The 23,900-nt window shown below is 41.3% G+C and overlaps 2 protein-coding genes and 1 pseudogene across 4 annotated transcripts in view; 2 read left to right on the top strand and 1 right to left on the bottom strand.

The window, feature by feature from the left end:
• Positions 1–3,432, top strand: part of strip2 (striatin interacting protein 2) — a gene marked incomplete at its 3' end in the record, with an annotated part of 47,807 nt that extends 44,375 nt beyond the window's left edge. For both annotated transcript variants that reach the window (XM_084049353.1, XM_084049352.1), the window contains 2 exons: positions 1,194–1,398; positions 3,173–3,432. In XM_084049353.1, the coding sequence (XP_083905479.1) occupies positions 1,194–1,398; positions 3,173–3,432 (465 nt within the window). The remainder of the gene's footprint in view (positions 1–1,193; positions 1,399–3,172) is intronic.
• A 6,821-nt stretch (positions 3,433–10,253) lies between these two features.
• LOC311039571 (C-C chemokine receptor type 4-like) lies at positions 10,254–14,870 on the bottom strand (the record flags this gene model as incomplete). The annotated part of the gene is made up of 3 exons (XM_084049511.1): positions 14,781–14,870; positions 12,643–13,682; positions 10,254–10,267 (listed from the first exon to the last, which is right to left on the bottom strand). The coding sequence occupies exons 2-3, from the start codon at positions 13,673–13,675 to the stop codon at positions 10,254–10,256; spliced, it is 1,047 nt and encodes a 348-aa protein (XP_083905637.1). The 5' UTR covers positions 13,676–13,682; positions 14,781–14,870.
• A 2,441-nt stretch (positions 14,871–17,311) lies between these two features.
• LOC311039881 (C-C chemokine receptor type 8-like) lies at positions 17,312–19,692 on the top strand (annotated as a pseudogene). The gene is made up of 2 exons (XR_014602950.1): positions 17,312–17,430; positions 18,056–19,692. The product of XR_014602950.1 is annotated as a C-C chemokine receptor type 8-like (transcript).
• The last annotated feature ends 4,208 nt before the right edge of the window (positions 19,693–23,900 follow it).

Below are 23,900 nucleotides of genomic sequence, written 5' to 3'. Positions count from 1 at the left end.
TTTCACTTGTTTATCCTGTATCTTGGATGTAATTGGTATCCAGTCCTGAAAATGTATTTTCTGTTTACTGAAGAGCTGGAGAGACAGGGAGATCCCCGTTACTGAACAGACGCTCTGTAGCAATGATAACTATCAGTATATAGAGCTACAGTATTTAACGTTCTTTTTAACAACGAAAAGCAAACACTTACACCACCTCTAAAAGAACATTCAGGATTTTATACTGTATATTTAAATTAAAATATGCATATTACTAATTAAGTAACACTTTACTTAAAGGTTGCGTCTATAATGCATTATAATCACATTTATAATGCATTATAATGCACTTATAAGGCACTATAATACTTGTTATAGATGTTTATAATTATTCATCATAACAACTTATAACAAGGGTTATGAAGTATTAAAACGTATATAAGTGCTGGCCATAATGCATTATAAACGCAGTGGAACAGAACATTATCACTACCATGTACCACTTTACTTAAAGGTCTATAATGCATTATAATCACATTTATAATGCATCATAATGCATCATAATGCATTACAATGCACGTATAATGCTTCATAACACTCGTTATAAATGTTTATAATTATGCATAACAACTTCTATCAAAGACACTTTATAGCAAATAAGTTCAGGTAGTTATAATGTGCTGTTCCACTGAGCTTATAATGCATTATGACCAACACTTATAATACGTTATACACGTTGTAATAAGTTGTCATATTGATTATAAACATTTATAACAAGTGTTATAATGCAAATAAATAAGAAAAAGAGGTTGCGCATCAACAATGGGTTTTCTCAGTGGAGTGCTAGACCCAAAGTCCAGTATACATACAAAAAAAGGAATTTAAAAAAATCCAAAAGTGTAGCACATCCAAACATTTCAATTAAAAGGAGGACAAATTACTCACATTTCCACTGTTTTTATTGGCACACCAATAAAATGAACGCTTACGCGTTTCGGCTATGAGCCTTGAGGAAGAGCCTATGCTCTGAGGAAGGCTCATAGCCGAAACGCGTATACTTATGTGCACTGTAAGTGCATTATAAATGTGATTGTAATGCATTATAGACGTGACCTATGTATATGTGTATTATATATATATATATATGTTATACAGTATATACTGTATATCAATCATGTGAGATCCCAGTCCAATGAGCTGTCCTCTCCCGTCAGATGCTGGTGGTGTTCAAGTCGGCTCCCATCCTGAAGAGGGCGCTGAAGGTGAAGCAGGCCATGATGCAGCTGTACGTGCTCAAGCTGCTGAAGATCCAGACCAAGTACCTGGGCCGCCAGTGGCGCAAGAGCAACATGAAGACCATGTCCGCCATCTACCAGAAGGTCCGACACCGCCTCAACGACGACTGGGCGTACGGCAACGGTGAGGAACCCAGCCTGATTTATAGGCTGAATGAACGTGTTGTGAGCTTGTAGATCGGCTATTTTCACGAGTTTTAGTCTCGGGGAGTTTTTGGGTCTCGAGCTAAAAAGTGTGGCAACCACGGCAATAGACTATGCTTAACTGTAGTTCCCTTTGCCAGAAGGTGGCATAAAATGAGATCGACAAGCCCACACACAGCTTGCAGATCTGCCATTTTGTGTCTGATGTTCCCCCCAGATATAGGCATATAGGCATGCTGGGGTTAAATCCTACTGTAATTCTAGTAACCTCTGTTGTGGTGAGTAGGTGAAGCTACCCGGTTCTCCTCAGTGGCTGGAGCAATTGCTCTGATTTTGCACACAGCCATTGACCATTACCATCTGAACTTAACTGTGAAGCCCGTTTTTCAATTTCATCAAATCTCAGCTTCTTATTAGCGCTTTTGTGTCAAAGAATGTCGCCATGGTTACGGGGCTGCCCAGCTATGGGACGAACTTCCTCCCGGGTTGCCAGATCATGTGCGCATATCCCCCCACGGATGCGTCGACCGGGTATGGTCTAGTGCTAATAAATGTCTCAAGGGTGTCATTACCATTGACTCTCGACCTTGTTCATTTCAAAGACCCCCAGTTTGATATGCACTAGGCCACGGACCCCCATTTGATTAAAAATAATAAAATAATTCATCTCGGGGACCGTGTTAATTCAACTCCGACAGTGTACAAATCAAACCAAATGGACTTGTAAGGGTCCTTTTGGTTCCATTTGTACACTCTTGAGTTACAGACCCGTACTTTGGGTCCGGGGAACCCTGGCGGTCCCCGGACCCGATGTTGAGAACCAGTGATTTACATGACGCTTTACACCGCGTGCGTGCGTGCGTGCGTGCGTCCAACCGCTGGTGAACAGAGCGGAATGTGTTCCCATGGAAACAGGGAAAAGGGACACTCTGGATCGGTGTATCTGTCACAGAGAGAGAGAGAGAGAGTCACTTGTGTTCTCATGTCTTATGTTGTTTCTCCTGTGATCTCTTTTTCTCCACCACAAATGTACAGAATGTCATTTAGATAGCACGCTATTTAGACCGATGCAAGTTTCATTGTTTACCTGGTATCTTATAGTTTCAAATGCACAGAATGCAGTGGTGGAAAAAGTACTCACATTTTTTACTTAAGTGAAAATATCAATACTGCAGTATAGAAATATTCTGTTACAAGTAAAAGTCCGGTAATCAAAATTTACTTGAGTAAATGTACAAAAGTATTGGCATCAAAATATACTTAAAGTAACAAAAGTAAAAGTACTCATTGTGCAGAATGTCCCATTTCACAAGTTCAAAATGTGTAAAAATCGTTGTAGATAGCAGATCTACTAGCTCCATTGTGAGCTCATAGATCGGCTATTTTCAAATGGCTGAAATATAGATAGGGCTGAAGTGGTTAATGTAAGTTTTGCGATAATAATCAAAAACTGCAAAGTAACCAGTAACTAAAGCTGTCAAATAATTGTAGTGGAGTAAAAGTACAATATTTGCCTCTGAGATGTAGTGGAGTAGAAGTAAAAGTATTGAAAATGGGAAATACTCCAGTATAAAGTAAAAAAATCCTCAAAAGTGTACTTAAGTACAGTACTTGAGTAAAAGTACTTAGTTACTTTACACCACTGGGGCTGGTGGCAGGCTACTGCCTCAGAAAACCGCCAACATGACCTCTCATCTCTCTCTCTCTTTCCCCTATCCCCCCCGCCGTCCCCTCCCCTCCCCTCCCCCCCCAAGACATTGACGCGCGGCCGTGGGACTTCCAGGCCGAGGAGTGCGCGCTGCGGGAGAGCATCGAGAAGTTCAACGGCCGCCGCTACGACCAGCAGCAGAGCCACGGCGGCGGCGAGTTTTCGCCCGTGGACAACTGCCTGCAGAGCGTGCTGGGCCAGCGCGTGGAGCTGCCCCACGACTTCCACTACAGCTACGAGATGTGGCTGGAGAGGGAGGTGTTCTCCCAGCCCATCCAGTGGGACGGGCTGCTGCAGGACCACTGATGATGATGATGATGGGAGGAGGAGGAGAGGGGATATGAAGGGAGATGAGAGGGATGATAGCAGTGGTGGAAAAAAGTACTGAAATGTTTTACTTTAACACTTTTTTTTTCTCCACAAGGGGCGCTCTAACCCAACTTAGGAATGATCCTAGGACCCTTTAAAAAAGGGAATGGACGGATCTGACGTCACTCCAAAAAAACGGACGTGCATCCAGTGTTGCCAGATTCTGTGAGAGAAACAAGCAACCAGGTCTAGGAAAACCAGCTCAAAAGAAGCGACTATGGGCCACATGAGTACTTTAACATGTACATCAGCTATTTGAAAATAGCAGATCTACAAGATCGTAGATCAAGATTGTAGATCTGCTATTTTCAAATAAAATCTTGCAGGGAAATTATAATAAGCAGATCTGGCAACCCTGCTTGCATCCGCCCCAATGATGTGATCTTGAGAAACAGGTCCATATCTCCATATCTTTTTACAGTGGTCAAAACCAGCCATTTTCGACGGGCGATCTCTCGGCAATGGCGGATCGCGCTAGAAATGTTATTGTTCCGGTCGCCCGTACCCCATCGCCCCGGAGGTCTTTTGTTTACGCCCGGGTCCTCGTTGTGGCTTTCAACAGCCGTCTAAACATCGCCGAGACACGGTAAAAACGCTGGCACTCTGAGGATGATTTGGCTGATAATACCTGCCACTCAATGTGTTAAGTATCAATACTAGCAATGTTGAAGTACTCTGTTAAAAGTTAAAGTCTGGTGTTCAGAATTTACTTGAGTGAAATTACAAAAGTATTGGTATCGGAATGTACTTAAAGTGCCAGAAGTAAAAGTACTGAAATGTTTGAAAATAGCAGATCTACAAGCTCACAACGCGTCGCGATGCAAGCTTGTAGATCTGCTATTTTCAAATAGCCTAGGTATAAAGTAGGACTAAAGTGGTTAATGTATGTTTTGTAATGCAATAATTTATATCTGCAAAGTAACTAGTAACTAAAGTTTTCAAATAATTGTAGTGGAGTAAAAGTACAATGTTTGCCTCTGAGATGTAGTGGAGTAGAAGTAAAAGTACCTGAACATAGGAAATACTCAAGTAAATTACAAACCTCAAAATTACAGTACATGTACTTAGCTACTTTCCACCACTGGGGGGTAGTACTAGTGATGGGAGAGAGGACGGGGGTGGGGGGGGGGGGGGGGGGTAGTACCAGTGATGGGAGAGAGAACTACTGCGTTAGAGGGAGGAGGGGCCTGCTGCAGATTCGAGGGATGGATGGATGTAGACCGCGGCAATATATCGATGTTCTATCGATATCGTGATATAAGGCTACAGTAGATGTATGGATTTTGGAAATCGTAATATCGTGACATTACATTGAGTGTTCACTTAGTTTTATACAAATGTTTTAAGAAATTGTGAAAATACATTTGTTTTTATCAGATCAAATGGAGAGAAAAAAGAATTATAATGTCACAATATCGATTCTATCGTCACAATTTTTATATTATCGTCACAATATTGATATTGAGGTATTCGGTCACAAATGTCATATTTTATTTCATCCATATTGCCCAGGCCTTGATAGATAGAAGGAAGGCGGGTTAAAGGACTGAGGTTGAGGATAGAAAATTGTATGTGGAGGGGGGTGCTCCTTCCTTTGACTCACAAACAAGACGCACAAACGTAGATGCCACACACACACACACACACACACACACACACACACACACACACACACACACACACACACACACACACACACACACACACACACACGCTCTGAACACGACACAAACGTGCCTATGACTACTGTGAGCATACATGTACCTGACTGGCCGATCCAGAAGCAACACCCACACCCCTTGTTACAAAGCAAATGCACCACAACAGAGGAGGGCGTTTTGGCCCCTTTTATTATTAAAGGACCACTTACATTTTCAACCCTATCTTCATATTATTGGGCCTCACTAAGGCTCATCATGAGATGGCACCATTTCTGTCTACTCACCCTGTGTCTCAGAGGAGGGCTGTGAACACTTCAGGAACCTGCCTAGTGATATCTAGTCTGATTATCAGCCTGAAGCTGCCTGGAGCTTCAGTCTGAAATTGGCTCCAGTGTCGGCGATTACAAGGAGGAGGGGATTCAAATTTCCCTAAACCAATCACAAGAGATCCACGGATCCGCCTACATCTGACGTCATCGCACAGCTTGTTTTAGCAGATATTCGCTGATTGGCCACCCCCACCTCCGACTCTCATTGGACGGTACTTTTTGTACCGAATAAATCCTAGGCTCACATTTCAACACCAGACTAAGAGGGGCAGGCCACTCAGAGAGTGGGCGGGGTCTATGGTCTGGAACCAGGCTAGGTGATATCATCAGTGGTAATTCCAAACAGGATTTCAAACGTATTATTATTATTGTAATATTGATGCAAGAACAACGTCTTCTATTTTAGCATCCTAATTTCCCAGGTAGAGAAAGGCTGTAGTTTCCATTGGCTCAGAAACCCCACCGATGATGTCATTGGTAGGCAGGTTTTTTGAACTGTCCACAGCCGCCCTCTGAGACGAGGAGTGAGTGGAAGGAGATTGCGCCATCTCATAATGATCATTAGTGAGGACCAGTTTTATGAAGATGAGGTTGAAAATAGGTTAAGTGCTCCTTTAAGTTTGCGTCCTATCTAACTGATGAATATTTATCTCTTCGTACGCGGTTTTATGTCCGTTTTATAAAGATAAAGACATTGTAAATTAATTGCTTTGGTTCTGATTAGAATTTTTGCATTTGGTTCTAACATGTGTGAATGTTTTTTGTTTTGTTTAGTTTTTGTGTGGGGGTTGAGGGTGGGGTCTGTTCATTTTTACTGCAAACATTGTGTTTTATTTTGTGTCAATCTGCCAGTGGCAGAGTGAGTTTTATTTTGGTGTATTTTGTTGAGAAGAAAAAACAAAAGAACGTTTTGGAAACGATTGAGAATAAAACCAGGGTAATTTTGATAATGTTAATAATAATGGGGGGCGGGGGAGGGGGGGGGGATTCTTTGGAATGTGTTAGTGATGCTTGTAGCACCAAAAACCTAATATCTGTCTATAAGTGATGAGTTGCTTGTGATATGTATGTGAGGACAGTGTGATGGTTATTGGGAAGACCAGGAGAAGCTTGCTGGAATTTCAGTTAATATCTTCAAATACGACCGACTCTCTCAGAGCAAAACCCAGTGCGCTGAGACTCTTATCTGTGATGCCATCGAGAGAGACTTTGTTCGATTGCAATTCTAACCTGGAGTAGCCATGAGATTGTTAAAATCAGTGGTTCTCAACGCAAAACGTCTTTATTTACAGGACAGTCTGGTAGGCCTAACGCGCACCAGACATTTGTACACTGTCATTTATATGACAGTGTACACATGGTCCATTTGGCTCCATTTGTACACTGTCGGCGTTACAGACCTGTAAGGGTCCATTTTGTCCCTAACTATCAATAACTTTGCTGGGGATCCCCTCAAGGACCCCCGGGGGTCCCCCGGACCCCACTTTGAGAACCACTGGTTCAAATGACGCTGTGAATGACGATGCAGTAACCACTCTCAACATTGGTCCCGGCCCCCACATGCTTCGCACTTCCGTCCTCCCGCCCTGACAACAGCACAATAAAACCACTGAGCTTCCACGTGGCCTTGGCGAGCATTCTGCCGCTCTTGCTGGTGAAGAACAGAGTCGTCACACAAAAGAAAACGGTGCTTTTGTTTACTTTCCTCACCCTAAACTACCTACGCAGAGTTCTCGAGGTTGATCTTTTTTAAGCTTAATTTGCAGTATACTCCGTCGCATGTTTATATCGACACACCGACACGTTTATCGTTCAAAGATTAGTTGTTTTCATGAAGCTTCACGGTTGTGTGACAAAGCGTATATTAGAAGTCCTCTAAGTAGTGATGCGCTGGTCTACTCACAACCCGCAGTGCCCCGCGGGATCTGATGAGCTTCAGATGCAATTGCGGGTTCAGGCGGGTGGGTCAGCCCTACCCACGTAAAGTAATGGTTTGGGTCGGTTGGCGGTAATTTATTAACAGATTTTTTTTTGGGTTGGCTGGGTCGGGTAGGTCTCTCCAAAAAAAAAAAAAGGAGAAAAGCAGACCCACGCATCACTACTACTACTAAATATCCTGGAATGTTCTAAAGCACACGGAAAAGCACAGAGCACGTTTCTCCCCCATATCATCTGGTTTGGTTTTGAACTGTTTTGGTCCTGAAGCTTGGCTTAAGCCAGAGGTGTCAAATGGCTCTTTTCGACTGCAAGAACTAAGCGAGCGGTGCTGTGAAACGTATTTCATGCGTTCTGTGTTTGTTTCCATACGCTATGGCTCGGTTTCAGATAAGGTTCTCAGAACCTAATGGCCCTGCTCAGGAGGTGGTACTATAAGCCTGACTTCTGGGGACTCTGTGTCTCCTGGGGCCCAGATCAAAGTTCTGAACCTACTATTTGTTTCAGAAGTATCACATTCTACGTCTCCAGCCTTCTATTAATTCCTTGTTCTCCACGAAAAAGGAAGGGCTGAACACTTTTTTTCTTGACTTTTGTAGCTGCAGCACATGTTTGCTTAGATGCCTTGGAAGGCATATTTTTCTTCCACGTCGATGATAAACATTAACGTGGAAACAAGACATTTTATGTAAGATTAACTAACATTGATAGCGAGAGTTAACTGTTATAAACGGTGTTGTAAGCTACGATGCAGAAGTCCTGGGAACACAGAACTCAGAACTTTTTTTGCGCGTACCTCCCCCTTGGTTTTGGTTATAATTGAAACGTAAACAAAAAGCCATCACAGAACTTCATTGGTTCTGGAAGGTTTCAGGTTACGGAGGGTTCTGGATTGCCTTGGACCCTTTTGTAGTCGAAGAGAGCCAACACTATCCGTAGGTTTGAGCCCCCTGGGTTGAGTTTTGGCGTATCATCTTCGAACAGACCGAGACAGTAGATCTTTATAAAGACAATCTACGAGTGATTCTGCCATCCAAAAAAGCTGTTTTTTTAAACATTTGGATTGGTTCTCCTTCACGATGCAGAGCAATGTTTCTGGCACACTTAAAGCTGTGTAGGTTTTTTTTCACACCCAACGTTGGATTTTATTCCACGTTTGTTCATTATATAAGCTGTTTTTCTGGAGGGTCAGTTCTTTGAAAATGAATATTGTATAATGTTCATCTAGATTCTCAGGTTTATGATGATGATATATTGTGAAAGTTTTAAAACGTTTCCTTGCTAATGTCTAGCTCACTACTTGTATGTGTGAATAATACACAAATTGTTGTCACATTCTTAACCTATTATATAATAACTGACGCACTGAACATTTACTGTGTAGACTACTGTAGGAGTATTGCCACACATTCATGCAGTCGGTGAATAATGGCTGAATATGAAGTTATATATGTCATGTTTCAGACATTTGTTTCATTGCATTTTGTGCCAAAGTTGAGTGCCATGATTTTGACTTTTGAATTTATTTTCTTCATCGTTGCCTCGTGTGGGCCATGGTCATGGCCGTATGTGTTTTATTGTCTGGTCAGCGTACGATTTTTGCAATACAAAACGTTACTTTATACAATGCCGGAACATGCACAATCATTGATAATACTGTTTATTATGTTGTCATTCTGGTAGTTGACCAGACATGTTTAGTGTTGTATGGATGTTACTACTATGTGTGCTTTTATTGTAAAGGTCTCCACATCTCTAGTCTAGGTGAATACTTGTTGAAGGAGTTCGGGGGAATGTGCAATTACTGATCCATAGAGGCATTATTCAATAGAATGACAAATTAGAATATTAGAGTTGCTTAATAAACCATATGAAAACATTTGGACTTTGGGTTATATATTTGATTATACAATATTGAAATAGAAATTGTATATTATGCTGCCTATGAAATGAGAGGGTGAAGCTTACCCCCCCCCTCTATCTATCTATCTATCTATCTATCTATGTGTGTGTGTGTGTGTGTGTGTGTGTGTGTGTGTGTGTGTGTGTGTGTGTGTGTGTGTGTGTGTGTGTGTGTGTGTGTGTGTGTGTGTGTGTGTGTGTGTGTGTGTGTGTGTGTGTGTGTGTGTGTGTGTGTGTGTGTGTGTGTGTGTGTGTGTGTGTGTGTGTGTGTGTGTGTGTGTGTGTGTGTGTGTGTGGAGAGAGAGAGAGAGACGATCTGCTTTGATTTATGTAGAGCGGCCACTTGGGAAATGGAAGGTTCCCAGTTTGAGCCCGGGCTCCCCCAGAGTTGGTGTCGCAGTTTCCTTGAGCAAGACACTGAACCCCTAATTGCCAAGCATCCGAAGCCGGTGCAATTGCAGGTTGGTGCCTTGCATTGTTTCCTCCACCGTCAGTGTGTGAATGTGTGTGTGTGTTTGTGAATGTAATGCACATTGTAAAGGGCTTTGGATAAAGGCGTTATATAATTAAACTATTTACCATTACACACATAAAGGCTACTGGGTCACAGCGTGCTGGCCTGTCGCTGTCCATCGTCGGTAGTGCTGAACCATTCACCAGTCAATACATGTAGGCCTACAGTTGAGCAATGTGTTATTAGTTCCTTTACAGATTTAGATTATTATTACAAAATATACCACTTAAGCCCTATTTTATACTTTGGCTATTAAAAAAGTGCCAATCTACAAGCTCACAATCTGTCATGGTCACACATTGTGAGCCTGTATATTGGCTCTTTTTGAAAGAGTTTTACAAATTGTGAAAATATTGAGTACTTTTACTTTGGTTTTTGAAGTATATTTGATAGGGTAGCTCAGTCGGTATAGAGCACTCACCTCTTACGAGCTGGAGAGACAGGGAGATCCCTGTTATTAACACTATAATTACTATCAGAATATAAAGCTGTTTGACCCAGTAACTTTGCAATTATTACAACATACATTAATACATTACATACAATACCTCCTGAGCCTCTGCTGCTTAAGGAGAGTCAGAATATGAAAGCGTCTCAAAACAAAACTCTACTGTTCATGGATATTACGAAATTATCCATTCCAGGTACAAGAAGAGAAAATGAAAGTGTTTTTTTTTATTATGAGTAACAAAATGAAACCACAGTAGGTACTGATGGAAAATACAGAAGACAGCTGACCACGCCTGAAACACAGATGTTATTAAGTTACAAAGCCCATGGAAAACCATTTCTTTGGACATGCCAAATTGTTCAAAACAGTGGTCATGAAAATGAAAGTAAATTACCGGTAGTTGATTTATTTAGTTAATGTATATAATTCAATTCAATTTGTTGCTTACTGAAAACAACAGAAATGACACAAAAAATTGTAATAGAGAAGTTGTCAAAATACATAAACCAAACAAACAAACAAACAAACAAACAAAAACACACATTTGAATATATATTTTTAAACTTTTGATTATTTGAAAAAGTTACACAGTTAAAAACATGTTTTTTTGTATACAAAATTATTCTGATAGTTATCATCGCTATAAGTGTTTGTTCAGTAACAGGGGTCTCCCTGTTTCTACATCTCTTTAGTTAACAGACAATTTCAGGCAGGTTAAAATTTCATTTAATCAGGAAAAAGATAATTTATCAACTTGAGTTCCAGTTCAATTATTGTCTGCTCATTTATTTGTTTCATCACCTCCAATTTCACTTGTTTATCCTGTATCCTATGAGTTCTCTCTGGATGAAATTGTTATCCCGACCTGAAAATGTATTTTCTGTTTACTTAAGAGCTGGAGAGACAGGAATATCCCTGTTATTGACACTCTATATTGCAATGATTACTATCAGAATATAGAGCTATTTAACACTCTTTTTTATTTAAACAATAAAATGTCACTTATACTACCTTTCATTATTACAACCTCTGCTGCTTAAGGAGAGTTAGAAAATGAAAGGGTCTCAAAACAAAACCAAACTGATTCTGTTCATCAGAATTATCCATTCCAGGTACAAGCATAGAAAATGAAAGTGGCTTTGTATTATGAGTAACAAAACAAAACTACAGTTGGTACTGATGGAATATACGTTTACAGAAGACAGCTGACCATGTCTGGAACACTATTACGATATTAAGTTACAAAGCCCAGATAGAAAACCATATCTTTGGACATGCCACATTGTTTAAAAAATCACACCCAGTGTGAAGTGGGCGGTGTGGTCACAGTGGTCATCACAGTGATGGAAGTGATTCACTTAAAAAAAAAACATAAAAGTGTTTTTTTGGGGCGGTGTAGCCGCCCCCTATAAGTGAGTTTTGGACACCGACCAAAACATTTGTGTACCCCCTAACCCTTCCATTGTTAATGCAAATCGATACTTTTTTCATATCAGCCAATCACATTACAGCTAGTGTCATCACCACTAACTGTAATGTGATTGGCTGACTTTGCAAATTCAGGACCGTGATTGGCTAGCGAAACACATGACACATGTGCAGCCCTATGAATAGCAGTATGGACTTTAAAAAAAGTAATTTATCCTTTTTTTAAAGTGAGTCATGTTGTCATGACCACACACCGCCCACTTCACACTGGGTGTGATTTTTTAAGTCCATACTGCTATTCATAGGGCTTCACATGTGTCATGTGTTTCGCTAGCCAATCACAGTCCTGAATTTGCAAAGTCAGCCAATCACATTACAGCTAGTGGTGATGACACTAGCTGTAATGTGATTGGCTGACTTTGCAAAAGTATAGATTTGCATTGACTGTGGAAGGGTTAGCGTTGTAGACTGCGTTGTAGACTATTGGCCAATCACGGTGCAGGATTGGTCAGTGTCCAAACCTCACTTATAGGGGGCGGTTACACCGCCCCAAAAATCACACCCAGTGTGAAGTGGGCGGTGTGGTCACAGTGGTCATCACAGTGGGTGATTCACTTTAAAAAAAAAACATAAATGTGTTTTTTTAAGTGCACAGTCCTATTTATAGGACTGCACATGTGTCATGTGTTTCACTAGCCAATCACAGTCCTGAATAGAGTCAACCAGTGTACAATGGTGGCCAATCACGGTGCAGGGTTAGGGGGGTACAATGGTGGCCAATCACAGCGCAGGGTTGGGGGGTCATATAGGGGCGGTTGCACCGCCCAAAAAAACAAGGTGGTCATGAAAATGAAAGTAAATTTGTAAATGAATTTAATTAATTTATAGAATTGCATTCAATTTGTTGTAATGCAATTGAATCCTCACAATTGTCATCCACACAGGGGGTTTGTGGATTATCAGGCTCTGTGACTCTGTCCAGAGGGATAAGGGTGGTCATAACCTGACACAGCCTACATGGAGCACTGTTCATCAACTTAAGGAGGTTCTTCTTGAACCTCCCCCCTACACAAAAATACAGGAGAGGGTTGAGACAGCTGTGACAGTAAGCAATGGCCTCTGTGATTTTTAAAGTCAATCTGATTGCCTTGCTGCTTTCACATCCTGTGTAGACATCAAGCAACTCCAAAGCTTTGAAGAAGGAAGCAACATTATAGGGCGTCCAGCAGCAGAAAAACGCAGCTACAACAACAAGAGACAAGCGGATTGCACTTTGTTTCATGGATGCTCGGCTCAATCGGAGAACACAAATGATCTTGGTGTAGCAAAAACCCATGATGGCCATCGGAATCAGTAAGCCTAGAATGTTCATTTTGAAAAGGCCAAAGATACCCCAGAAGTGCTTTGTGCTGTATGTTGTGGTACAGAATAATTCTTTATTTGGGGACTTCTGTACCTGAAGAAAAATCAGTTCTGGAAAAGAGGATAGAAATCCAACAAACCATATAACAGCAGCTAAAGTCATTCCAACAGAGCGTGTTCTTGTTTCTGTTGCAGACAATACGTGCACTATAGCCAGGTACCAGTCAACACTAATCAGGATGATGAAAAAGATCCCGCAGTAAAAGCCAATATGGTAAACACCGAGGACCACCTTGCACATAGCATCCCCAAACAGCCACTGGTCCCGGGCTTGGTGGGCTAGGAAGGGAAGGGTGCACACTAGGAGAAGGTCAGCAATGGCCAGGTTGAGGAGGCACACATCAGTCATGCTACGGATCCGCTCCCCAAATATTTTGACCCAGATGACAAACACATTCCCTAGAAATCCCAGGACAAAGAAGAGAGAATAGAGCGCTGGCAGAAAGTAGGATCCATAATGTTCATATTCACACGTGCTGAGGCCTCCATCGTTGTCCCTGTAGTCTTCATATTCGAAAGAGGATTCATTGGCTGCCATTGGTGATCTAAGAGTAATTGCAGGAAAAGAGAAGGGATTAGGTGCATTTTATAATTAGGTATATTGGGCCAGTTTTTGAAAGAAAACAACATAGATATAGAGCTGTGTATAAAATATTAAGGATTGTGCTTCAAGAGTCTCTAATGTGTTCATTCCAGACTGCTGTTTAAAGGATGTAGGTGTTTTCAGGGAGACTTGCATTGATGCACATAAAAAAGGGAAGAATTAGTAAAACCTCATGCTCAGCGCTTCAATCACAATGAATAAATAAATAAATACAACGTGTAACCTAGGCTTGCATCACACCCAGCTGTCAAACTAAAGTTACTACAGGTTGTAGCTAAGCAATATTTCATAAAGAAAATCTTAAAGCCAAAAAGACACATTCTGGTCAAATTAGGCAAGACTGGCTCCATCTCTATTCAACCTAAGTTTCACATAAACACATTTATTTTATATATAAATTAAATATATTTATCAGCTCTGCTCACAGAAATTAGGTTTATTTGAGGGAGCAGTAATATAACCTCACACTCACTCAGTCACAAAAAAAAGGGAGAGAGCTCAGAGAAGGCTCACATCACGCCTCGGCTCTATCAGTGTGAGGGCGGTGGGGGCACAAACACCTCTGCTCAGTGTCTCCTCAACAAAACAAAACAAAAAACTCCAGAAAGATATTCCGATGCAAAATCTAAAAACTTTTTTTTAAATGTCATTCCAAACCAAATAAGGTATCACAGTCAGACTGACTAGAAACGTTATTGTTCACCAGCCACCAGCCGCATAACAACAATTATTAGGCCCTACTCATATCTGGAAAGTTCAGCCTATCTCTAGTCTAAAGGCTAATGTTCACATCCTGTGTAAAGTTACTATGACGCAGTTAACAGCCGGCAAAATATTTGTATGGAAAGGCGCACCACCAACGATGGACATCGACAGGCCAGCACCCTGAGAGTGACCCAGCGTGTGTGTGTGTGTGTGTGTGTGTGTGTGTGTGTGTGTGTGTGTGTGTGTGTGTGTGTGTGTGTGTGTGTGTGTGTGTGTGTGTGTGTGTGTGTGTGTGTGTGTGTGTGTGTGTGTGTGTGTGTGTGAAAAGTCTCACCTGACAGTGCTGCTGATTAAAATAGCTTGTGGTGATGTCCTCCTACGGATGGGAATCAAAGCCCGGTTCCAAAACCAGTAGTCTATGGTTTGAGCTATTATTATCTAACGCAGTATTTGAATTCAGTTGAACACAACGTCAATATTGTAGCAAGTTGATCAATTATTCGGAGGAGTTTTCTCAGGCAGCAGTTCACAACGTAATTCCTCAGTCACTGGTGAGGACAGCTACAGACAGACAGACAAGAAGGAACCACACTCCACATGCCCTCAGGTTACTGTTGTTACTCACACTCAAAACACTCCCCATTAATAGGCCCAACATGTCCCAGCCACGGCTATGAGGTAAGGATACACATTCTACACCAGTGTTTATCAAACCTTTTCATTTCAAGGAAACCCCAGTTTGGTATGCATTAGGCCACTAACCCCTCAGAGTTACAGGCCTGTAGTCAAAGGGTCCATTTTGTTCCATCTGTACACTCTCAGAGTTACAGACCTGTATGGCTGTAAGGGTCCATTTGGTTCCTAACTATCAATAATTTAGCTGGGGGCCCCCCTGGAACTCCCCTGGATAAGTTTTCAAATATCTGTAGTGGAGTAAAGGCAAAATCAGAGAAGGCAGAGATGCGATGGGTTGGTTTGAATGCCAGACAGTGCTACAAATAAAGAAAAGATATAGTGAATTTGAGGTTAAATGCAGTGGTGTAAAGTAACTAAGTACATTTACTCAAGTACTTTACTTAAGTACAATTTTGAAGTCTTTTTTACTTTACTGGAGTATTTCCAATTGTCTGTACTTTTACTTGTACTCCACACTCAGAGGAAAATATTATAATTTTACTCCACTACAATTTTTTTTACACTTTAGTTACTAGTTACTTTGTAGATTTTGATTATTATTACAAAACATATATTAACCATTTCGGCCATTTGAAGTCCGTAAATACACAATATTTTGGAGCTGCGTTCGCTTCCAGCGTTCGCGCGTCTTACTTGTGAGTACATACTGAGTAAATGACACCAATACTTTTGTACTTTTACTCGAGTTAATTTTGAATTATATTATTAATACTTTTTCCGGACTTTCACTTGTAACAGAGTATGTCTATATTGCAGTGTTGATACTTTTACTTAAGTAAAAAGAACTTTTTCCACCACTGGTTAAATGTGATCATCCCCTGTGACCCCCAAATGACGCCCCCTGGGCAGCATCCAAACTGCACTAAAAGTCATGCTCACAGTCAGAAGGCCATTCCCTTCTTGGCCAAGGTCGGGCAGCAGCTCAGGGTCAGGGTCCTATGGTCCCCAGTTCAGGAAGTAGGGGATCGGGCTCGCCGTGGGCCAGTCCTCTTGGGCACACCGATCATCACCCTGTAAAATACACAAGTCAGGGATCAACTTAGGCCCTGTTTACACGACAACGGTCTCTACAGAAAACGGCAAAATAAAGTATCAGATGTGCCGTCCGTACTTTAGAAGGCAACGGTGTTATCAGGGATTGAAAACGCTCCTTCCAGAGTGGAATTCTTTGAAAACGCTGCGCCTCGCGTCTCCATGTAAACGGGCAAGACGGTGTTAACCAGTGTTGCCAGATTCTGCGAGAGAAATGAGCAACCAAGTCTATGATAACTCAAAAGAAGCAACTATAGGCTACGGCTATTTTGTGATATATTTGTGATATATTTGTGATATGAACTTCCTATATAGACTCAATTTCAAAGGCCAATGCTGGTAGCCTGGCGTAGCTAGACTATATCACTGCGTGGATATGAGTCTGGTGCTTCCATGAGGACGTTTTGTTTCCCAAGGGGCGGGATCAAAACAATGTCCCTCGACACAATTGGTTAGACCTACAACCAACTACCAATTACAGTCGCCCATATTCGAATACTGGGCCCTGATTGGTGCCCCACGTCTTCTGGAACAGGAAATGGATTCTCTATGGAGCGGTGCCAGACCCAAATCCCAGAGTGCAAATCTTTTTTGCACTCGCAGATTCGTCTGGTTCCAGGCTACAATGCTGGGCTCTTGGTCGCCACACATTCGTAGGTTGGAGTATTACCCCCATGCTGAGACTCAGTGTGGAGGAAGTACGGCCCACCCACTCTCACCACCATGGGGCGGTCCGTCAGGAAGTCCAGGCCCAGGTTCCTGGAGCTTGCTATGGAGCCTGGTAGGACACGTCTTTGTCCAGGGGAAGACGTTTCCTCCCAGCATCTCTAGGGGAATGTGTTTGTTCTCTGGTTCAAAATGTTTGGGGAATGGCTCCGTACCATGACGGATACTTATCAGCTTAATGACTGGTAAATATTTAAGTTTCTCTTTAGTTTGACTGTGTACTGTATCTGTTTCACTGTCTGTACATCTTGACCTCAATTAGTTTTGAGTGATATTTTCTAAAAGAATGTATAAATAATGCAGGACTTCCCACCTGGGGGGGAGGGGGAGGGGGGGCGGGGGGTCATGGGAGTTAGCCCTGGGAATGATGTGAGTTGTTACAGGGTGTGGTTTTATCTATGTATGTATTTATTTTGGTGGTTGAAGTGCTGAGCGAGTTGGCACTCCCGGTTTAAATGGCCTTATTCTCCCTCCGTTTGTGTATCTGGACGAGCTTCATGGGTGATGGGGAGTAAGATGCATTTTAACGAGTAAGTCCGGCAATGTCCGTCTCCTTGTTAAATGAACGGAAAACCTCTTTTGTTTCTAATTTACTGTTGTGGTAAATGTCTTCTGATGTATTTAGCTGAGCATTCTAGACATGTTCTCTTGCACGACTTGCAATAACATTTGTTTGAAATTCTTCAGTGCATATCTCGGAGTTAAATTCACCATCAGTGACCAGTGGTAAGTTTAACCAAAGAGGGCCTGGGTCTGGGCATTGGTGGATAGGTAGTCACCGATTGATGCTGAGGGGGCATCGGCCGAGCCTGGATTCTTATTTTATATATTTTTATGACTGTGTACACACACACATTAAAATTTGAATTTGTATGTTTTGAGAATTTGAAAAATATGAGTTATTTTTAATTATGTTTTACATGCATCAGCTCATGCAGGTCTCCCTGAAAAAACATAAACGTTTCCTGAGTCTAAACAGTAATCTGAAATGGACGCATTATGTAGCAATGTTGAGACACAATAATTCATATTTTCTACACAGCTCTATATATCCTAGGTTATGTAGTTTTCTTTCAAAAACTGACCCAATATACTGAAGCCTTTCATTATAAAATGCACCTAATACCTACTATTTTCCTGCTGGCATTCTCTTAGATCACCTACCATGGCTACCAGTGAATCCTCTATTGACTATGATTACTACCCTTACATCGATGGAGTCTTCACCCCGTGTGAATATGAACATCATGGATCCTACTTTCTTCCAGTGCTCTATTCTCTCTTCTTTGTCCTGGGATTTCTAGGGAATGTGTTTGTCCTCTGGGTCAAAATATTTGGGGAGCGGATCCGTACCATGACTGATGTGTGCCTCCTCAACCTGGCCCTCGCTGACCTTCTCCTAGTGTGCTCCCTTCCCTTCCTAGCCCACCAAGCCCGGGACCAGTGGCCATTTGGGGATGCTATGTGCAAGGTGGTCCTCGGTGCTTACCTTATTGGCTTTTACTGCGGGATCTTTTTCATCATCCTGATGAGCGTTGACCGCTACCTGGCTATAGTGCACGTATTTTTTGCACTGAAAACACGAACACGCTCTGTTGGAATGACTATGTAGCTGCTGTTATATGGTTTGCTGGATTTCTCGCATCGTTTCCAGAACTGATTTTTCTTCAGGTACAGGAGGCCCCAGATTCGAGCAAAAATATATTCTGTGCTCCTTTATACACTCCTGAGAATGGTACCACACCATACGAAAGGCACCGCTGGGGTATCTTCGGCCTTTTCAAAATGAACATTCTAGGCTTACTAATTCCGATGGCCATCATGGGTTTTTGCTACACCAGGATAATTTGTGTTCTCCGATTGAGCCCAACACCTATGAAACAAAGAGCAATCCGCTTGGTTTTAGTTGTTGTAGCTGTGTTTTGCTGCTGCTGGACGCCCTATAATGTTGCTTCCTTCTTCAAAGCTTTGGAGTTACTTCATGTCTACACAGAATGTGAAAGCAGCAAGACAATCACATTGACTTTACAAATCACAGAGGCCATTGCTTACTCTCACATCTATCTCAACCCCCTCCTGTATTTTTGTGTAGGGAGGAAGTTCAGGAGGAACCTCCTTAAGTTGATGAACAGAGCTCCATGTAGGCTGTGTCAGGTTATGACCGCCCTTATCCCTCAGGACAGAGTCACAGGGTCTCAAACCCCCTGTGTGAATGAGGGCTTTGAAATGACAGTGTAAGGGTGGAATTCAAACAAATGTGTTTAAAGCTAAATGACATTTGGAAGAGATTTGGATTGTGTAGCCATGATGTAACTACAAATATTGATGAGATATCTTATTAGCAATAGCAATAATGTTGATTAGAGATTGATATTCAAATATTCTGTTGACTTGCATTGCATGGTGAAACAGGCCTCAAAGTAACTATTTTAGTACATATTAACAAACACAAACAAACGTACTGTTGTACATATACTGTTGAATGTTATCACCGCTGCTGTATTTAAAAAATACAGGTAAACTGTTGTTATTGCTGTTATATAATATATAGATACAATCTTGCACATGTGTTATGTTGATGTGACTACTATTGTGACTATTTTCTATACTTGTAGTATATTAAGTAAGTGCTTTTCTGTTAGCATACACACGTGTCTTTCTACAGCTAAAGGGCTATGGCTATTGTTGAAGGCTTCTTATTATTTTGTATTCTTACCTTATCATAGTTTGTCTTGGTATTATTACTATTTCCATCGTTGTTGTTAGCACAGTACTTTGTGGACGTGACAAAATTGCATTTGTATAACATGACCAAACCCGACCTTGCATTTAAAAAAGAAAAAAAGCCAACCTCCTGTTGATTTTACTATATTTGAATTAGGAAGACGATACAGACTGACTGTATTGATGTTTTATTGACAAAAATGCATATGTCCATACAACGTTTGTTTTTCTCCCATATCTGTCAAAAGTATTAAACACAGACAAGCCTGAGAACGTATTTCCATTACGGCCCTTGGGGTATGGAGCGTGCTTCGCTTGATGTCACACAAGCTTGTAGATTGGCTACTTTCCGCTCGATACACATACATTTCGGCCATTTGAAAATAGCCGATCTACAAGCTCACAATGTGTCGCATTGTGAGCTTGTAGATCTGCTATTTTCAAAAGATCTTTATACAATTTGAAATTTGAAAACTTGTGAAACGGGACATTCTGCATAATGAGTATACACTACTACCTTTGGTATTTTGATACCACTACTTTTGTACTTTCACGTCAAGTCAAGTCTCATGTTCAAGTCAATTTTGAATCCCGGACTTTTACTTGTAACAGAGTATTTCTACATTGCAGTTACTGATACTTTTACTTAAGTAAAAATTGTGAGTACGTCTTCCACTTGCTGATATCCATGATGTGCTGCAGCCTGAGGCCCAGTGTGGGCCCAGCCTAAGGGTGATTCACTCCATGTTGTGCTGCAGCCCGAGGCCCAGTGTGGGCCCAGCCTAAGTGTGAATCAGTCCATGTTGTGCTGCAGCCTGAGGCCCAGTGTGGGCCCAGCCTAAATGTGAATCATTCCATGTAGTGCTGCAGCCTGAGGCCCAGTGTGGGCCCAACCTAAGGGTGATTCACTCCATGTTGTGCTGCAGCCTAAGGCCCAGCGCTGCTTTGCCGTGGAACTCTCCAATCCAGACCAGTCCCTGTGTGTCTGTGAACCCTCCATCTCCTTCCAACCTGAAACACAGAAGAACTCATACACTATAACAGGAGTCTTCAACAGGGGGTCCTCAGAGTTACCACAGGGGGTCCGCCAAATCTTTGTGTGGTGGGGAACATTAGCCGAAAATAGCAGATCTACAAGCTCACAAGCTTGTAGATCTGCTATTTTCAGTCAGTGTAGAGGTAAAAAGAGCAGACCAAGTTCAGAGGGTTTAAAGGTTAACTTTACTGAAAGTATTATGAATATTATATATGTTTTTTACACACATGCATCCAGCTATCTATGAAATCTATGAAAAACTTGAATCTGCAACACAATTTTATACAATATGTAGTGGGGGTCCCTGCTCAACGCGACGCGTTGTGAGCTTGTAGATTGGCTATTTTCAAATAGCCAAAGTTTTAAGGGTTGAAGTTGTGTGTATGTTTTGTAAGCTAAATCCACAAAGTAACTATAGTAAATAAAGTGGTCAAACAATAGTGATGGAGTAAAAAGTACAATATTTGCCTCTGAGATGTAGCGGAGTAGAAGTAAAAGCATTGGAAATTGGAAATCCTCAAGTAAAGTAAAACAATACCTCAAAATTGTACTTAAGTACAGTACTCGAGTACTCGATGTACTGTAGCTATTTTCCACCACTGGTTGTCCGGGTCCTCACCTGTTCCTGCTGAACTGGCCTGTGTACTTGGAGCCATCAGGGAAGGTGTAGGTCCCTGTGCCGTGGTACATGTTGTCCTGGAAGTGCCCTTCGTAGACCCCTCCAGACGGGTGTTTCTGTGTCCCTCTGCCACTCATCTGTGACAGACATGGACGCCAGTTTTAGTTTTAGTCATATAGTCATTTGAATACAATTTAATTTAGTTTTAGTCATATTTTACTAGTCATCTGCAATGTTTTACTGTTAGTCTAGTTTTAGTCGACTATATATCCTAAGATTTTAGTCGACTAAATCCACAGTGGATTTAGTCGACTAAAATGTATGTTGGCGGTGCCTTGATGGTGTCATAATGGATGATTTTACACCTGGTTGCATGCTGAAAATAGCCGATCTACAAGCTCACAACGCGTCGCAGCGCGACGCGTTGTGAGCTTGTAGATCTGCTATTTTCAGAGCGCAACCAAACATAAAATGACTCGTCTTTTAGTTCTACTGGATCTCTTCTCCACTCGTCCCTCAATAACATTTTATCTAGTTTTTATTTTGTTTTTGTCAGTGAAAGAAGGTAGTCGACCAACATTTTTCGGCATAGTGTTAGTCGACAAAATCATCACTGACGCCAGGTTGAAATTGGTTGAATCGATGGCCCACTGGTGGGCCGTGAGGATATTGTCAATGGGCCCCCGAATAATTGGCAAAACAGTACAATTATATTTATAATATATATATATATATATATAACATTATGTTATACACTGGGTTAAATGAATCCTCTCCAGTGGTGGAAAAAGTACTCACATTTCTTACTTCAGTATCAATACTGCAATGTAGAAATACTCTGTTACAAATAAAAGTCCGTAATTAAAAATGTACTTGAGTAAAAGTACAAAAGTATTGGCATCAACATTTACTTAAAGTACCAAAAGTACCAAAGTACTCAGAATGTCTCATTTCACAAGTTATCATAATGTCTAAAATCCATAAAAAAAACATTTGAAATGAGCAGATCACAACGCTGTGAGCTTGTAGATCGGCTATTTTCAAACAGCCAAAGTATATATAGGGCTGAAGTGGTTAATGTTAATTGTAGTGGAAAGTGGAGTAAAAGTACAATATTTGTCTCTGAGATGTAGTAGAGTATAGTAAAAATATGGAAGATTGGAAATACTCGTACTTAAGTACAGTACTTAAGTACGAGTAAATGTACTTTCCACCACTGATCCTCTCATGGTGTCAATGAACTGACCTTGTCGTCGTGCCACTCTCCGTTGTACACAGAGCCACTGGCTGAGATCTGCTGGCCCCATCCACTCCTCAGCACCACCCCGGACTCTGACCTGCTGCACTCACCCTCTGTGAGGACACAGCAGCACCAGTTACATCGCTGGTTCCCAGTGGTGGAAAAAGTACTCACATTTTTTACTTCAGTAAAAGTATCAATATTGCAATGTAGAAGTACTCTGTTACAACTAAAACTCTGCATGGTGTTCAAAATGTACTTAAAAGTAAACGTACAAAAGTATTGGTATAAAAATGTACTTAAAAGTACCAAACCTATAGTCAAATAGACTAGGTATAGAATAGGACTAAACTGGTAAATGTATTATAATGTAATAATTTATCCTGGGCACTACACTCCCTTCACCAGCCTAGGGAGGCCAGGGCCGAGCTCATGCCTCCTTCAATGCATGAGAGCCAACTGACGTTCTTGTCACCTGACAGGGGAGAGTTTCCCTGGTAGGACGTAGCGCGTGGAAGGAACACGTTATTCCAATCAGTCCCTTTCCCCTCCATCAGGCACCCCGGCTGTCATGGGGGAGGCGTTATAATGACCAGGATTACTACATGTTTTTGTGAGGGTATTTAATTTAATTTTAAATATTTTAAAGAAATAGTGAAAATAGCAGATCTACAAGCTCACAGTGCATTGCGCGTAGTGAGCTCGGCTATTTCCATGGCTATTGTCCCCGGGACCCAAACTCAAAAAAATAAAAACTAATCCAATATGAATTAACCTCATAATGCCCATGTATTTTTTATAAGCGGAAAGGTTTTGGGAACCCCTGAGTTAGAATATACTTTAATACAAGGAGTATAAACTAAGCTTCTGGTAAGAGAAGGACACAGGTCCACTAGTAGGTTGTCGCAATTGTGTTACTTTCAAGTATACGTGTATGTATGTACGTTTATGTATTTGTTTTGGATTTATTTTGGTTTTATTTTATCTGTGAATTTTAATTGACCCATTGTTGTTTATCCCCATGGATGGTTTCTATCTTGGCATTGCAAAGCACTTTGTAACACTCTTTTCGAATTATTACTAGGGGTCAGCAGCAGTGACATTGGGAATTGACAGTGAAGAGGGCATTGGGAATTGACATGACTAAATACAAAACAAAAACTTTATTTCCTCATCAGTTTCAATCACTCACCGTATCTGGATCCATCTGGGAAAATGTAGCATACTTTCAGTAAGTCTTCCCCTAATAAACAAACAAACAAACAAACAAACAAACAAACAAACATAAATAAGTATATATCTAAAAAGAATCTTAATTCATGGCTGTCATCTGGCTGGCTGGCTGACAGTGTAGGCTACATATACCAGCCTTATACCCCCC

The sequence above is a fragment of the Gymnoscopelus microlampas genome (assembly GCF_963454915.1).
Source record: "Gymnoscopelus microlampas genome assembly, chromosome: 23".
NCBI lineage: Eukaryota > Metazoa > Chordata > Actinopteri > Myctophiformes > Myctophidae > Gymnoscopelus > Gymnoscopelus microlampas.
The sequence above is the reverse complement of the archived record's forward strand: the minus strand, read 5'-3'. Positions and strand labels throughout refer to the sequence as shown.